General features: G+C 42.3%; 1 protein-coding gene across 3 annotated transcripts in view; it reads left to right on the forward strand.

Moving 5' to 3' along the window:
* Window positions 1-12,879, forward strand: part of CD58 (CD58 molecule) — a 28,453-nt gene extending 15,574 nt beyond the window's left edge. For 2 of the 3 annotated variants that reach the window (XM_063394066.1, XM_063394069.1), the window contains exons 3-10: window positions 70-324; window positions 2,291-2,386; window positions 4,715-4,774; window positions 4,955-5,011; window positions 6,493-6,540; window positions 7,980-8,051; window positions 8,505-8,573; window positions 10,753-12,879. In XM_063394066.1, the coding sequence (XP_063250136.1) occupies window positions 70-324; window positions 2,291-2,386; window positions 4,715-4,774; window positions 4,955-5,011; window positions 6,493-6,540; window positions 7,980-8,051; window positions 8,505-8,573; window positions 10,753-10,766 (671 nt within the window). In that variant the 3' untranslated portion in view covers window positions 10,767-12,879. The remainder of the gene's footprint in view (window positions 1-69; window positions 325-2,290; window positions 2,387-4,714; window positions 4,775-4,954; window positions 5,012-6,492; window positions 6,541-7,979; window positions 8,052-8,504; window positions 8,574-10,752) is intronic. The other variant, XM_063394068.1, reaches the window with a different exon arrangement.
* The last annotated feature ends 5,195 nt before the right edge of the window (window positions 12,880-18,074 follow it).

The following is an 18,074-nucleotide window of genomic DNA, read 5'->3' on the forward strand; positions in this document are numbered from 1 at the left end:
CCTTGTCCTGGGCTGAAATTCTATATAGTTCATAACTAAGGTAATACAGAATGTTTTCTCTCCTTCTAGATTCCCTTCCAGAACCTAAAATAAGTTGCAACACCAGCGATGATGAACTTGTATTAAACTGTACAGCACATTTCCAGGAGTCTCTGAGTTATGCTTGGAAGCTGAGTAACAATCCATGGAGTTATCCGAACCAGGAGCTTTCCATCCCTTTGAAGAATGTCAGTACTACCACCAATGCTACATGTATCATTAAATTTTCACAAACACAAAGGAGCTCTGAAATCTCTTTGATTCAATGCCTTCCAGAAGAAAGAGGTAATATATATGTCATGTTACAAACATAGGTCTGACAGGCTTGGTTGGGAAACAACGTGGCCTTCGTAAGATTTCTCCTGACTTCCTAGGAAGTTGACTTTAAAGAGTAAAAAGCATCAGAAGTGATTTGTCTGCTAAAACTGTGTATAAAGTATGTGAAAAGTATGAAGATGACAGTTTGATCCCCCTGGAAAGATACTTTTTGCAGGGATCTCCACAGAATAATACCTTTAGCTGTGACTTGATTGAGTAATAATAAAGATTAGAAGGTCTTAGAAGATCTCTTCTGAACCTTCTGGCCTTATGTAATTAATGCTAACAACTTGTCCTCTTTGTACTGCTCTCCATGAATTGGAGTGAAACTATTCAGCCATTCCAAGTGAGTCATCTAGCAGCCATAAGATAAAATAATTTCTCATCTAGCACGTGCATGAGTCGGTGAGCATAGTTCCCTTGTTCCTCATAATGAGATAGAAAATAGAAAAGGGAGTTTTCCTCCTGTTGCTTATTGCTTTGGGACAGCCTTCAGCTTGAGGCTTGCATTTTTAGGGCTTTTTTGAAACCCAGAGTGAGAATATGTTTGGAACCATGTGGTTTGTAGGGTGAGTAAGGGCAGTCCCTAACTGACAAAATTTCTCATTTCTGTGCAAAATAATTGTCATGGTTTACTAGTATAGAATTCTTCCTTTACTGGAGAAACTTGTTAGAAATTAGATATGTGGTGGGTTGACCTTGTCTAGCTGCCAGGTGCCCTTCAGGCCAATCTGTCACTCCCTGTGGGGCAGGGAAGAGAAAATAAAAGCCTCATGAGTTGAGGTAAGGACAGAAAGAGGTCGTTCAGCCATTACTGTCACAGGCAAAACAGACTTGACTTTGGGAAAATGAGTTGAAGTTACTGCTAATCAAAATCAGAGCAGCATAATGAGAAACAAGAGCAAATCTGAAACACCTCCACGAAACCCCTCCTTTCTTCCCAGACTCAGCTTTGCTCCCGATATCATTACCTGGTCTCCTGGGCAGTGCAGGGGGACGAGGAATGGGGCCTGCAGTCAGCTCATTGCTCCTTGTTGTTCCTCCTCAGGGACAGGACTCCTCACACTCTCACCTGAACCACTGTGGGGTCCTTCCCACAGGAGACAGCCTGCATGAACTTCTCCAACATGAGTGATTCCCACAGGCCACAGTTCTTCATGAGCTGCTCCAGTGTGGGTTCCCCACAGGGTCTCAAGTGCTGCTAGCAAACCTGCTCCAGCCTGGGCTCCTCTCTCCAGGGGCCACAGGTCCTGCCAGGACCCAGCTCCAGTGTGGGCTTCCCGTGGGGTCACAGCTTCCTTTGGGCATCCACCTGTTCTGATGCGGGATCCTCCGTGGGCTGCAGGGGGATCTCTGCTCCAGCAGCTGCACCTCCTTCTGCACTGACCTTGGTGTCTGTTGGGCAGATTCTCTCACATATTGTCACTCCCCTCTCACCCTTGCTGTGTTGTCCAGCAGCTTCCTTTCTTGGAAGTGTTACCCCAGAGACACTGCCAGAGTTGCTGATGGGCTCTGCCTTGGCCACCAGCAGATCCAGCTTGGAGCCACCTGGCATTAGCTCTATCTGACATGGAGGCAGCCTCTGGCATCTTCTCACAGAAACCATCAAAACCTTGCAGTGCAAACCTGATACAAGATATTTACTGAAATTTCATTTGTTTGAAATCTGGCTCAGCCTTTCACAGGCCAAGAACAGGAATAGGCATTGCCTTTCAAGTGGGGATGTGCCTTCACTGAATTTAGGTACTTAGCATGTAACTGACCTGGAGATGGCTGAGGGTTTTGCTAATAACTGACTGGTGCATTAATTTATTGAGGTTACTTTTTAAAAAATAGCTATAAAACCTATTTGGGCTGTATCTCTACTGAACTAGTGTATCATACAGTTGCTTTTTAACTAACCAGTCTTTCTTTTTTAAATTTTTTTTTGAAGGAGACAGTTCTTCCAAACGAAGCAGAGGTGCTCTTTATTTTGTCCTTGCTGCAGCTGTTATCCTAGTAGTAATCCTAGTAATCCTGCACAAGAAAGGTATGTATAACACTTCGTAACTGAGCTTTATGTGCTTCCAGATTATAGTCATCTAAGGTTCTGTAGAATGTATGGAAATTTCTGACCATCAAGTGTTTTGTAATAACAGTAGAAGAAACAAGTCCAATTTAGGCAAAAATTAATAGATTTGAAGGAAATAATGCACTGAACTTTCTTGCATTCTGACACTGGGCTCTGAGTCCTAGGAAACACTGCAGTTTGCATTTGCATGGTTCTCCTTCAGGCTGGGTGTTTGATTTACGGTCTGTTTCTACTTACCAAGTATTTGTAGCTTCTCTCGTTCCTACCTGAGTGTGTTTTCACAGCCTTTTTTGAGAGCATTATAAAGCTGCCCTGAAGATGCCCTGAAGATCACACTTACTGTTGGGACAGGCTTATACCAGAGCTGAATATCCAATGCTGAGTCTAATCTGACAACTCAGTGTGGTCAACTGATAAATGGTGCCTTCTGTGCCTCCTGGCAGCCTGTATTTTCATCATCTTGGAGTTCTGTTTTGTTTTTTGACCCATCCCTACACTGAATTCAAGTATCTTTTTTGTAAATTTGACAGTTTAATCAGAAATAGTAATTATAGGCTATCACTGTGTATCTTTTTCTGCCACATTTTTGGATTTCTGTGTTAAATTGTCTTCTGATTTGAAAAAGATGGGCACACCATCTTTTCTCTTTGTGTTGGAGAGAGTCCCAAACAGGGACACTTCTTCATCCTATGCATGCTCTGCATGGAAGATTCATGTTGACTTCCAGATGGAGCCACCACTTGGAGGTGGCTGCAGGGTGAAGAGTATTGGATGCATCTCCCATATGGGAAGGACTAATTGATGATATTCTGATCAGGACATAAACAGAGATATAGTGCATGTGGACCTTGTGCTTTCCTGTTCATTGTCCATTTAGTTTCTGTTGGCATGGAATCATAAAATAAACTAGGTGGGAAGACATCTCTGTTTCATCCAGCAAGTTTCATCCAACTTGCTGCTTCAAAGCATGACCAACCTTAAAGCTAGATCAGCTTGCTTAAGGTCTTGTCCAGTCAAACTTGGAATAGTTCCAAGGGTGGGGATTTCCCAGTGTCTTTCAGCACGTGTCTAAGTGCTGAATCAGTCTTGTAGGGAAGGATATTCTCCTTATTTCTGTTAGGGATTGCCCTTTGGCAACTGGTAGCCATTGCCTCCTGATTTTTTGTTCTGTGCTTCTGAGGGGGGTTTCCTTTGTTTTCCGTAGTGAGTTGTAGACTGCAGTTAGCCATCATCCTCTTATCCTTCTTGAGGCTGAACAACCCAATTCTCTCAGCACCTCCTTGCACAGCTCCTGCCCCTAGACATCCTGGTGGACATTGTTGGACTAACTTCAGAAAGATGGTGTTTTTACATTGACTGAGAGACTAAAACTAGAGAGGGCACTCTACATGTGGTGTCCCAAATACTGAACAGAGAGGAGGAATTATTTCTGTTGGTGGGCTGACTTCACTTCTGCTAACACAGCCGAGTGTTTGGAAGCCTTCTACTGCAAGGGCACATTTTTCTGTGTGATGTTGAGCTTGTTCATGCTTTCAGGTTCTTTCCTGCAGAGCTGTGTCCTAGCCAGGCAGAGCCCAGCCTGTAGTGGTCCATGGGGTGACTTAAGAGATTCGGAACTTTGTTTGCCTTTGAATATCTCATCTTTTCTGCCAGCATGTTTGTCCAGGTTGTTGAAGTGAGTTCGAGTGGCAGCCCTGCTTTGCAGCATGTCCCCTACTCTCCCCACTTTGATGCCATCTGCAAACTTTCTGAAAGTGCCTTCTGTGTCCTTGTTCATGTTGCTGATGTTAAACAGCACTGCTCTGGATGCTAACACACAAAGAGTTTCACTCAAAACTGACCATGAGTTAGAATCAAAACAATTCAGTGACTTCCCTTGAAACAATGAGGGTCTGAACGTGCAAGAAAATAAACCTGTTATACCTTGGTAGGATAAGCATCGCATGGGTATAATAAAACAGAAGAAGTTTGCTGTTTTAAGTACAAGACACATAATCAGAAATTATTAAACTCCATCTTAGATTTGATTAGATGTGTTCTGACTCACTGTCGCAGGAGACCCATTCTGTTCATCTCTCACTGACTGTCTTTCCCTCAGAGCAGTATTTCATTCTTTGTTCTTCCTCCAAGTCAAGTATTCAGTTGCACATTCTCAGTGTAGTGTATTTTTTTTGGTTAGAGGGTGGGAGAGAGGGATGGAATGGATGGAGGTTGTCAACAAGTTTCCAAAGGGACAAAACTTATTTCTGAGTAATTTCTCCAGATATCCTATTTGTTTTTGTGCAGGTATAATTAAGCTTAGACCAGGAAGGACTGCTCAGAATAACAGTGCAGTGAATGGCTCAGGTAAGATAGTGTCACAAATGTGTGGAAATCCGACTGGTGCTTGGTCTGGGCTTGACAGTTTTTATTCTGTGTCTGTGTAGTCTTTCATTGGAGAGGTAAAGGAATAAGTTTTCTTTGAGTGTAGTTATTTCTTCCAGGTCATTAATACATACTTTCTAAAACAAATAAATTTCTTTATAGGAGAACATGAGCAACTTTTCCCTGGGAACAGCCAACAGCAGCCAAAACCAGAGGGAGGTAAGAAACCTGTATTGAGGTATTAATGTTTCTAAACACCTGCTCTTGGTTCAAGCAGGGAGTCTGATTTGCTCTTTCCTTTTTGGCAGGGTCTGAGCTTTTGAATTGGTTTTCAAAGTCTGCACATGCAGACTCAAAATCTCAGTTGAGGTCCAATATTGGATGGTTATAGGGACCTGCACCTAGTGAATGTGTTAGTAGGCCTGGCAAATTTACTGACAGTGAATGGCCTGAGATTTTCCTGTGTAATGCTGACCTTGTGTTTGGAGGTGAATTACCTTTCTATCAGTGGAGAATTTGGGCTGGCCTTGGGATGAGGGCTGGAAAGTACACACTGTAGGGCAATCTGTCATTCCTCTCTTCCTGTCCAGATCCCTGCCTGGGCTTCTGCTGTCCATTCTAATCTGCACTGAGGTTTTTTGGGGGTTTTTTTTGTTTGTTTCTTTGGTTGTGGATTTTTGTTTTGTTTTTTTCTTAGTGTTTTGTTGGTGTGGTTTTGGGTTTTTATACTTCCTTAATTTGCAGCAAGATTGTGCTGTTTGCTGGCTTCTTGTGTGTTTGGGTGTGGAAATCACTCTATATAGTGAGCAGCTAAGGAGGGGGACAACTGCTTTAGTCTGTGCCCCTTTCATAAGGGTGAATTTGGCTCTTATGTTCTAGCTTTAACATATATGGGTTTTGTTGCCAGGACTGTGGTCTGTTTTTAGGAACCAAACAAAATTAATTCCCAAGGCAATCAAGCAGGCTGGGGGGAGCAGGGAAAGATTCTTAAAAAACGTTCTGTTACCAGACCAAACAGTGTTTCAGTGGGGAATGGCCAAAGCTGCTGCCATCAAGTGGCAGGCTCAGGGCCCTCCTGGAGTGTCCTGGTGTTGAGCTCACAGTGCCTTCATGTGGCTGCTCAGTCTGGTACCTGACATTTGTTAATGCTGCGGTTCTAGCCCATGGTTCAGAGACTGCTGAAGTCAAGACTGTGGGTGAATCAGAAAGTGAGAAAAGGAGAGGGATGGGTAGGGGAAAAAACCTGTAAACCCCCCAAAAAACCTCATTTTGGTACTGCACTTAAATTTGCTTTAGAATGTTTCTATTAAAGATTTTTTTAAGGTCTGCAAAGAGGAAGGGTTTAAATTTACAGTGTTAGTGCAACACAACGATGAAGTAAAAAAAGTAGATGCAGTTTCTCTTCTCAGCTGTTTCTGGCTTTTCGTGACAGATCTGTGCAACTTTAGCAATAGATCTACATCAGCAAGACTTTTGTGAAGTTGTAGGCATAAATATAAACAGTGTCCTTAAGTGGTTGCTGGAGGGAAGTTGACGTTGAAATTAATTGTGAGTCCTTGAAGTGGCATAACCTAGTGGTTCTCAGGAATGTCTGTTGAAAGTGTTAAAATGAAGTCGTCACTTTAAGGCTGAGTTGCATATTTTGCAGACTGTTGTGCTACCTCACACATTTCTGGAAAAGGATTTCTGTTTTCTTGCAGCTGCATTTTCGCATGCTGGTTATTGTGAGAACGAAGAGCCTGAAGCAGGTAACAAGTGAGGTGGAGCCCTAAAACAGAGGAACATGAAGGGGGAAAGTAATTTTGCACATGGCCTTTTGTAGTACAAGCCATATCAGCATCTTCTCAGCATAGAGTTTACCATTCCCCTGTCGGCCTAGAAGAACCTGTTGCGTTAGGAACAGTAAATGTTGATGGGTAGATCACTGGAAGAGAAATCATAAAGATCTGGAGGCTGTGTTTGGTAAACAGCTCAGAACAAACACCTCCTTGGGGCTTCACCTTCCTCTTGATATGATGAGAACGATGCTGCTTTTGCTGGGTTTGCAAACCATTTCACCATCTGTGGGAAAAAGAACTAAGCATGGAGGAAAGATAAGAGACTCAGCACACCAATTTAGAGATGGGATGCTTACCAGTGTGCAGAATTCATATTTGGGAGATACTTCATCCAGAAATGTGCTTCTCTAAGGAATGAAGCCTGCTGTATCCTCCACTTGCTTTATGCTTTAGGAAAGTCTTTTGACTGCATTCATCACGCAGTTAAGCAAAGCTCCAGTTTTGTTTTCTTACTCCAGTCAATGTAAATTTCAAGAAAGTTCTGGGACCTGTATTTTTTCTAGAAGTTATTTTAACTCTAAAGGGCTAGTAAAATTGAACATTATTGTTCAACTCGAGAAAAAAGTCAGTTTTTTCACTAGTCTGTTGCACTAGTGATTCATTCACCCATTAACTCTTCCACCATTTGCCACAAGTGGCTGATAATAAAGGGTTGGAAAAGGCAGAAGTCTTTCCTATAGAGGAAAAAAATCGCCAATGATGACAATAAGGAAAAGGAAGCTCAGAAAAATTCAAAAGCTCCTGGGGTTTGCTGCTTATTCTTCCTGCATGTATTGTAATGGGTGTAGAACAGCTTTCTTTCATCTGAAGAAATAGGGATTGTGTAGCTGATGCTGAAGGTGTGGTGCACTGCGGGATTGTGCTATCACCTGTGTAACAATTTCCATATACACAGACATGGGTATAGGAAAAGGAGGCTGATTTTACACCTGCCTTAAAGTAGAAAGGAGGGAAAACACACAGTTCAGGCAAGAGAGAAACCAGGTCCATGGATAAAGGTTGTCAGTTTGGACACGAGATGCGGAAAATAAAATCCTTTATTTTGTTGCAGAATAGAGTGGGAACATCAGGAAGGGGAGTCAGTGCCCCTCTGTGCAGTACACCCAGGAGCACCCGGGGAACAGGCAGTCACTGCCCTATGCATGGGAAATAGCAGGCAAGGCTCAGATGTGTCTGAAGGTTGTGTACAGAGCTGTTTCAAGCAGGGCTTTGCTGGTAGCACAGCAGTACCTGCAGAGGAGAAGGTGCTGTGAGCCTGGGCTGCACAGAGCAGTGGCCTGTGCTGGGAGGGGCAGAAGCCATGGAGCGTACTCCTGAGGGACTGCACTTCTTCTCTGATCTCTTTTCAGACAGAGAATTGAATGAGGATGACAGTGCCCTGAAAGACAAGCAGATAGTTAAGAATGGAGTAAACCAGGAAGGTAAGTGCCTGTTTTATGGAGTAGTCAGTGCTACTGACCCAGTAGGCAAACTGGCCATGATCCCTTCATAGAATCATAGAATCTGGTGAGTTGGAAGGGACACATCGGGATTGACTCCAACCCCTGGGCCTGCAGGTGACACCCCAATAATCACACCAAACCCCTGAGAGTGTTGTTCAAATGCTCCTTGAACTCTGTCAGGCTTGGTGCTGTGACCACTTTCCTGGGGAGTGGTGGTGTGTGAGGGATTGTGAAGACAGTGCAGAGTCAGGAATGGAGGAGAGAAGGGAGGTGTTGGATGGTGATCCCATGGGAGTGCGATATGTTGGTCAGGGTTACTGTTGCCAAACAAATGGCCCAAATCTCAGTCAGATTATTCTTGATCCATCTGGGGCAGAGAGGCAGAGTGTTGTAAGATCCGGGATTGTCTGAGTATTGCCTTTGTCCTTGCAGAAGTGACCCAGGATGCAGAAGGTGGAAATGGGGAGGACTTAAACAACTCTTCCAGCTGCAGTAAAGAAGGTATGTGAGGGTGAAGCTCTCTGTCTTGGGAGAGTGTGCTGACTGACACAGAGGTTGACGGTGAATAATTTTCCCTTCTTGGAAAAAAAAAAAAAAGAAAAATGTCCTTTTGTCTGTCATACAGTCCTTACTTGAGGGTGTCACTGTGGGCATCTCATAGTAGTTTCTGTTTTCCGTATTGTAGGTGAGTGGTCACCAAACTTTTTGTGATTGTCTTCCACATCGGTATAATACTTTGAACATGCACACCGAATTTATGTACATTTATAAGTTATATACAATTATTACCGTACTGAAGTACTACACACATTATAAAACTTGCACAAAATAGAAATTAAAATATTACAATGATGTTAAATAATATTTTTAATTTTTAAGTGTAATTGCTGGTGCAAAAATACTTTTTTCCTGCACCACAGTGGATTGCCTTGTGCACACCCACTTTGGAGTCTACTGGTGCAGATAATCAATTTAAACATTCTCAAAATGCACAGCAGTGTGAAAGCAAGTAACACCTTACTGCTGCAGAGTTTTTGTTCTGCCAAATTTGATGCTTCTGTTGAATTACCAGCCAAGGAATCACATCTAGAAATTCTGGTATTTGCTGAAGACAGTGTTGAAAAGAAGGGTGAAAAAATCTCCGAGTGTGAGGAAACATGGATGAATGGGAGGGAATTAGGACTGAGTATAAAAAAACAGACTCTGTGATGGAGACCAAACTGCTGATGAACCTGTCATGAAACCAGGAAACAGGCTTGGAACAGGCTGTATAGCTGCAGAGGAAGCTGTGGTGTGTCGTAATAACTGAGTCAGATCCTGTTAGTTAACAATGAGTAATACTGAAAGCCAAACGAAGTAACTCAGTGTATTATTCCTGAGTCACGTGACTGCTGCTTTGCTGGGCTAAACTGCTCCTGTGTCACCCTTAAAGGTTTAGCATCTGAAGCTGCTCTGTTGTTATGTCATGCTTAGGCACCAGATGGCAGCTGTGCTTGCTTTGGTGCTGTTTGCAAACCATGTGAGAACAGAACATTTTGTGTGTTTTGGGGGGATATGAGACCTGATGCTTATCCCTGAGGCTGTAAAGTGACAGAACCCTATTTCATATTCAGACCCTCTCACTGCACAGACACGGGGAAATAGCACACACACACACACACACACACACGGCTGGCTTTTTGATCATGCCCTTTAGTACCATCACTAAGGTAAAGCAGTAAACCTGCTTGGATTTTAAACACACAAATCATAAAAATACTTCAGGCCTATCCAGGGACCTTGGGAGAGCCCAACTAGGGACAAGTTTCTTTTTCTCATTGTCTACAGAGCTGAGTACCATATGTCACCATACGCTGCTCTCCTAGACCGTCTCCTGACATTTTATCCTAGGTTGGAGTGATGCTGAGCTAGAGATTAGTGGACGGGATGGGTAGTGCCATCAAAATGGGAGCAAAGACCAAAGAGCATGGTGCCCTGGCACATGCAGGTGGCTCCCCTTGTGGAGTTGCTGCGTGTGTAGCAAGATGGAAACACCGGTGTAAGTGGGCTTGTGCGTGCTGGGTTGGAAATCAGCCTGCTTAGAGGCCGTTGCTTGTGATGAGTTAGGCTTGGCACATAATCGTGAACTTCCTGCGCTGTAACTTCCCTTTGCCTTCACCCTCCTTGCTTGTCAAATAAGAGCTGGATTTTCAATCCTCAAAACAGAAAACTCCAAAAGTACCTGGCATTACTGTGTGGAAGAAGTAGCAGCAGCAACACATGCATGTGTGATGTACAGCTGATACTGAGATTATAAACATAAAACATTTGAATAGAAGTGGTGTCTTAATTGCCTGATTATATGATCCAAAGTCACGGAGTCAGAACAACTTCACAGGTTGCCAGCTGCTTAGCAGGTGGCTGGCAGTAAGTAATAAATGTTCTAAACACAGTCCAGTTGCAGAGGAAGGTGCCTAATCAAAAACAGATAATTTGGTTAAAATGTTTAGTGGCTATCAGACATCATTGCTCAAGTACCTGCTCTAACTGGATTTTTATAAGTCATGTGAGTGTCTTGGTGCATCTTCCCAACACCTCACTAGTATTTAAAGCTTGCAATATTCTCATGTAGCTAGTTCAATTTCTAGAAGAAAAGACATAGTAATTTTACCTGTGTGCTTTTCTTATTCTTTTGTTTCAGATCCTAAAGCATAAGCAAATAATTGCTTTGGACGAGAAGCTGTAGAATTCAGTGATGAAGGAGGTGCTACCTTTTCCCTTGAAGGGCTTCCACAAGCAATGAAGTTATCAGAAGACAAGCTGAACTGTTTCCAGTGCCTATTTTTCTTTCCTCAGGAAAAACACCCTCCTTTTTTAGTGCTACTATGTGAAGACAAATAGGCCAAATCATGGACAAAATCTTTTGAATTGTTTCGTATCTGGTTTTAACAAACGGTGCTCTACTAACACACCAAAGCTTCTTTGTAGTTGACATTTAGAGATTTATAAAGTTTTATATATTTGCATGAATGTGGACAAATTGAAAACTGGTCAGCTTTCTATGCACTTTTTTATCAGTGCCTTTTTACAGTCAGAAAAAAGCTTCATCCTTCAGCAGGCCCAGATGGGTGGAAGTTTGCAATTTCTAGTCTTGGGTCTCGACAGTGCAATGTCCAGGACTTGGCAAACTGATCATGTCCTGACGGTGGTTCATTCTGTGATAAAACCACATTCCAGCTTGTTGCACTGGAACAAAGCTGCTATTAACAGCAGGCTTGGGCTTTTCCTAAAGCTTTTTACATTTTTTTAACTTCTAGGATTTTTCTTTTTAAGCCTTAGCTTTTCACATTTTTCAATGAATGTCAGCTCACTTCTACTCATTTCTAGGAAATAATAGTATGTTTTTAGGTTGCTTGAGACTAGAACAAAAACTTGAAAACTGAGGTCATGTCTATAATGAAGCTCAAAAAGAAAAACACCATGCATTAATATTTTCAGAACATCAAGCTGTGGAGTGTTTTTCATTGTGTTTACATGCTGGTTCATGAAAGTTGAAAGCCAATTTAGTTCATTTTGAACTTGTTATGTGTAAAGAATCAAAGGTTTGACACTGGTAACCAAAGAGAAGAAACTTCAGCTTTCCCCTTGTTTCAACTTATGCCCTTTCTACTCCCACAGTTTCTTCTGCTATTTGCAGCTATACTGTATGAGTGTACAAAAGTCACTTTTAGTAGCTCTAGAACTTTTACCTCTACTGCTGTCTGTAAATATTTATAATTTATTTTAAAAAAATGAGGATATAAAGAAACTTTGCCATGTCTTTTTGTAATATATACATATAGTTTTTATTTACCTTAAAAGTTTACTAACTCATCTCCAAAATAATCTTAACCTAAAATGATGTATTGATATGGGGTTTTATTTTTTTTTTGTTTTGTTTGTTTGTTTGTTGTTTTCCGGGGGTGGTTCAGTATTCCAGACCCAAGAGTCCTTCTTCATTCTGTCTTCAATGAATTTATCAGGCTAATGCTGTCTGCTTCTTAATAACTTTAACAAGTCTCCACACAAAGATATCATTTGTCATCATTATTGTGGTAAAAGTAAACCTGTAGCTTGTTTGCCTGCTTGGACAAAGTCTTATTTTCTGTTATTAATGTGAAAAATAATAGTAAAAAAATGATTGGTGGAACTGGCTGAAACTGCTCTCAGAAACTATACCACTCTGTGTGTGCATTCATGTGCATTCATGCCATGCAATTCAATACTAAACAACACAGAGAGGTCTCATATAGTGCAGTTTTGAAAATTCTCTGACACCTGGTATAACTGACATTGTTCCAAAGCAAGAAGAAGCAGCCTTCAAAAATAGTAAGCAGTTGTGGTTAATTCACCACAGTTGCTGGAGGTCTTCAGAATAGTTTGTGGAATTTTGGAGCTTGGTCAGAGGTAGCAAAATCCATTTACGTGGCAGGCTGACATAAGACCAAGAACTACAGGCTCTACAGTCTCTCACTACTGGCTTTCACCCTTTTACCTTGCACAGTTTCTTCTGTGCATGAGAAGTTTCTGGTAAAAGTGCAAACCGCAGTTTTCAAAGCAACAATGAAGTTTTCTTTTTTATTGGTATTGTTGTTTCTTTGGGTTTTATGAGGGGTAGGTTTTGGGATTTTTTTCCTATAAGGATGTGAATTCAGACATTTGGGAGAATAAATTCACTTGACTTGCTGCCAGTTTTGGTGACAGTATTTGCACTCCCATTCTCTATGTCCTTCTCTTCAAATGTCTCCTCAGTAACTAAAGAAGAATAAACTTTTCTTTTTTGTGAAAAGCTTGTGTCCAATCTTACTTTGCAGTGAATGGAAAAATAGGCAGTTTTCAATAGCAGAGAGTAGAAGGTCACTCGAAATGCAGTTATTTTTGACCTGTGAACATTTTGAATCCAGGAAATGCTGCCTGTATTCCAGGAAGTGAGCCTGCCCTCCAACATCCCTGATGCTGGTGGTAAAACTTGTTTTTGCTAATAAGCAAACTCACAGTGAGTAGAAGCTGCTGCTAAGTACTTGTGCTCACAAGACATAGCCTGATTGATTCCTTGGTCCTGACTCTTCTTGCTTTATGCTAGCTTTAACCTATGAAAGCAGTGCCTACAGGAGGTGTTGCTCCTAATTAATCCCAGAATAAATGAGATCAGAGCTCGATATCTGCTGTAGAGATGAAAGTGTAGATTTTGGTCATGAAACTCAACCCACAGTTGTGGAGGCAGCTTTGTGTTGTGCTGACATGCCCAGCTTTCAGTTGTCTGCAAACACACTGTGCTGGATCTCCCTGTGCTGGTTGAAGAGTTGTGTCTTCCATGCGTTAGCATTGGCTGTGCAACTGTTGGGAACAATCTCTAACAGATTCCAGTGTGACAGCAGCCCTGTGAGTTGGGACAGCCTTCATCAGTGCCTGAGAGCTAGCATCATAGGGAGTTACACAAGCAGAGGTGAGAGGGTTGGCTTCCAGGAGCAGGACTGCAGCAAAAGCTCGGGACAGCAGGAACACCAGCAGGCAGCATGGTTGCCCCATAAGCAGACTTGTATCTGTGCTTTAAAACCAGGGACTGGTTCTGCCTGGCAGACTGAAAGGAGGTGACACACACCCTGTGTGGCATCCTGCAGGAACACAGGTTTGCAATCCTCTTCAAGCAGTAGCAGTGTAATCTGGGGACACCCAAAGCAAAAGGGCGAGGTGAGCAGGTCTGTTCGACCATCTCTGGGTGCAGTTTGAACTGTGAATAGGTACAAGGACATCAAACATTTCTAAGAACCCTAATGAGTGTGTAGCAAAATTCTGAGGAACTTTGCCTTAGGGAATTTGCCTGAGGAACTTTGCCCTCAAGGGAATTTTCCTCCTTACAAGGTGGTAAGTAGGGTTGATTGTAGGGCATCATGTTGGCCAGTGTGGCTTAACAAGTGCTGTCATGGGAGAAATCAGTGTATCCTGTGCTCAAGGACACATTTAGGTTTCTAATCTGCATATTTTTATATGACCCAAATATAAAACTTGGGTAAAATGCAGCTGCTTCTTCATCCCTGTAGGATATCTGAGGATAGGCTTGAGAGTCACAAAGCTTATCAACTTTTTCTAGCAGCTGTGCCTCTCTACCTAGAGAAAAACTCATTCCTAGCTTTATCAAGTGCAAGTTTCTTTCCAGTTTAGAACGTGTTTTCCTCTTCTATCATATCCAGTTTTATTTGTTTACCATTCCTTTTCACTGAGTGCACTTCAAGTATACAATTTGGATCCTTTTTTGCTTCCTGGGGAAGAGAGAGGAGAAGAGTGTAGAGTTGGACCAGGAAGATGGAAGCTAAGGGAACGGAACAATCAGTGTTTGGTTGGGGTAAGTGCATGGAAGGTCCCGAAATTCTGTGCAGAGTACAGCAAAACAAGCTATTTTAGTGCTACAAAGATAAATTGATCCCAGAATAACCTTTTGGAATGCTGGCCTTATACTGAAGTAAGTGGTGTATAGAGGAGCCCTGCCTGTCCACTGATAGCAGTGTTTTCTTCTAGGTCTGGTTGAGAATTTTGTTTTACTTCCAATTGCGAATTCTCAGTTTTAAGTAAATGTTAAGCTAAACAAAACAACTAATTTAACTAAACTAATCACCTTGATGGTGGTGGTGTCTCTCATTTAAGCCAGAGGATTGGCTCAGAGAGACAACGCTTAGAAAACAGGCAAGAAGCTTTAAGTGCCAGAATGAGAGCCTGAAGCTCTGTGTGTCTGGGAGACATTGCTCTGCTGGGGCAGGACTTAGACCCAGCAGTGCAGGAAACTATTCCCAGCTTCCCTCTGCTGTGTGAGTGTGAAGCTTCCCAAGGAAGGCCATTGATTCAGAGGGAGACAAAAAGGCTCCTTGAGATTAATCCCCTATGGATTAGCTGCTTTGCATTAAGAGCTGTAGGAGGCAGGTTGCTGCCCACCTAATGGGCATGTGGTGACTGTGGGTTGATTTCCCATGTGGGATGGTTTGTTGTAGGTGTTTTCAAGGAGCAATATAGTTGGGTTTTTCTTCTAGAGAAATTAGAAATTGCTGAAGACATTTGATATTTTAACTTATCTTTAGGACATCTGAAAGAGGGGCCTGAACCCTTGGGGAAATGATCTCACCAATATTATTAGGATTTGGGGTAATGCAAAACCAGAAGGCAGGATGGGCCAAAACTTGGATTTAATAAGAAAACTATAAGGAACTGCCTGTGGGATTTTGAGGTTGAAGGCCTTTGTGATTGTGAGCCAGCCCACGGGGTCGGGGGAACTTGTTCCCTGTGAAAAGAAGTTGTGACTCAGGGATGCTGCAGATCACATCTCCCTTTACAGCTACTCTGAAGTGTGCCAGGGTCCTGAGAAAACTTGCACTGGCTTTCAGTGGTGTGGACCTGATTGGTTCCTATGGCCAACCTAGCAGGCAAAAAGGTCATGGGAAAAAAAATACCTAAGTTGGGATCAAATGTTATATGATCTCCAAGTAAATAACTATATGGAATGCAGCCAGACTACAGTTCTCAGGCTCCATCATGGCTCTGAATCATGAGTTTTGCTTAACAGCACTGATTAAATATGAAAGTCCTCTGGTCAACTCTGGAGTGTATTAACCAGAACCCATAACATGCTTTTTCTAATCACTATGGTATCACAGTGGTAACATGCATATGGTGACTTGGAACGTTGTAATCACTAGTAATGTGCTTCACATTAATAATTATTTATCATCTGGTTGTTTTTTAGTTCTGTCTTTCTAAAGCCAAATAAATTAGGACAGAAGTTCATTGCAGTGGCAAAGTCAAACACTGAAGGACTAGAGATTGCTGAATTCAGTATTTTCCGCAGACTTCCCTTATTCCTCCAGTTCTGAAAATAAACTTTTATTTTCAGCAGATTCCTGTTGTTGGTAGAAAAATGATCTGCTTCAACATTTCATTTGATTTCTTTGCATTAACTTTGTAGCCCACAGGCTTTTGTGGATAATCTGAGAAGCACTTTTTAGTAATTCACTTTCTTTCAGATGTTTTTGAGTTATAATGTTCACATCATAGCATCCGACCATTTCCCAAGCTGGTGTGGATGTGGGGAGAGGGTCCTTTCACCTTCTGAGACAGTAGGACAGCTGAAATCTGTGCAGTTGCCAGTTCAACACAGACATTTGGCCAGTGCTTACCTAAATACATATTCAGCTGAATGTTTTGGTTTATGTGCAGCATGGGGGAGCTCAAACAGATGTACGGATAACATCCAGTTCTTCAGAAAGGCATTTAGCAGCCTCGCTGTTGTTTTTGTCTGCCTGCCCACCTCCCACATACATCTGCCCTGCTCACGTTGAGGATGTAAAATGTGAAACTGAGAGTTCAAGTGCAGCAAGACAGCAAACAAATGTGAGGAATGGGAAATCTCTACCTGAGGCTGCCCCACCTGCCATCAGTGAGAAAACACGGCTCCAAGAGAGAGTTTGCTGTACTGTCTCAGCCCCTGGAAGACCCATGAAGATGGATGCAACCCTCTGCCATTACCAGTCTTAGCAATTTTAAACTCCTTAGGAGTAGAGCTCTGTGTCTGTGTGTGTATGGAGAGATGTGTGTCATTACCTAGAAGAACTATGGGCTTCGGGGGACATAATTGCAACCTTCTGATAGAACTCTATTTTCCCTCATAATATAAGTTCAGGAATTACAAGATATGCCACCTATTTTCTTCTGTTCATATCTAAATTGTCTCCAGATCCTCAGGCTGAGGATGAATTCCAATTTAATACCTTGTTGTACATGTGTGATGGTGGCATAAGAGTGCTACATTATATTTCTGGAGATAATTACTTTTTAATTTCATCTTTTTTGCATTTTTCTACTTGTAAGCATGCAAGATACAAGACACTGCCTCTGTGATCAGAGCTATTTCACCCATAATATCTTTTTTTTTGCCCAGCATGTCATAAGGACAGTAAAAGAGCAGTGGCTTTGGCAGCTGTTTCACCCAGCCTGCGCAAGTGGCATTGTTGCCATTTTGAGCATGTTTTTGTATGTAAAATGTGAGACTTTTCAAAAGCCCTAGGTGATGTGAAGTGCCTTATGTTCTCAACATCCAGCATCAAACAGGTTAAGGATCTTGTTGGGATGACACTGTTGAGAAGCTGAACTTTTACAGGGAATTGCATTATTAAGACAACATCAGTTCTACCAAAATAATAAAGTCATCAATTACCTTGTGATTGGCTTGAAAATCGTAAAACCTTAATGAGTAAAGACAAGAAACAGTGTGGGGCTGGAGATCTGATAGAAGTAAATACCAGACTGATCCACAAAATTAGGACAGCTTGTTTGCAGCAGGTGGGAACCTGGATAGCAGATTTCTGGCAGAAGCACAGCAGAGCTGGACACACACCTCTTCCCCAGAAATGCTTTCCTGAACTTGACTGCAACTTTGTCCACTGGGGAAATATTTCCAAGTGCTTCTGATAAGACCGGCCAGCAGGCACCGCTCTAAGATCAGCAATTGCTTGGCTGTTGTGGCATTTGACAAAGAGCTCATCACAGACCCTTCAGGCTTCGTTTTATGGGGGAATGGTGTCCTTATAGCTCAAGGCACAAGTCTGGAGTGTATTCCTGACTTCCTGACACAGGGAGGGGTTGCCACAAGATTTATACTTGGTTACTGCAGGAAGTTCTTGGACTTCTCCTGGGTTTCAGGATACACAGAGATAGCAATGAAGCATTGCTGGCAGGTAGTTGGACAGGAGAGAGTTAATTTTAACAGGTGATTATTTAATGCTCTGTGCCTGGAGGTTTCTAGAGGACCTACCTGCGAAGAACTGGGGAAAAAGATATCCTGAGGAAAGGCTTCTGCTTACTGAATTGGATTTTAGCTCTTGAAGTATTCAGTGACTTCAACAAATGCCCTTGTGCAAATGTGGTCTGTGTACTCCTCAGCCACATCTAGACAGGATATGTTCAACTGCACTTCTGTCAATACAGCTTAAACACCCCCTG

This window comes from Prinia subflava, chromosome 3 (assembly GCF_021018805.1).
Source record: "Prinia subflava isolate CZ2003 ecotype Zambia chromosome 3, Cam_Psub_1.2, whole genome shotgun sequence".
Taxonomy (NCBI): domain Eukaryota; kingdom Metazoa; phylum Chordata; class Aves; order Passeriformes; family Cisticolidae; genus Prinia; species Prinia subflava.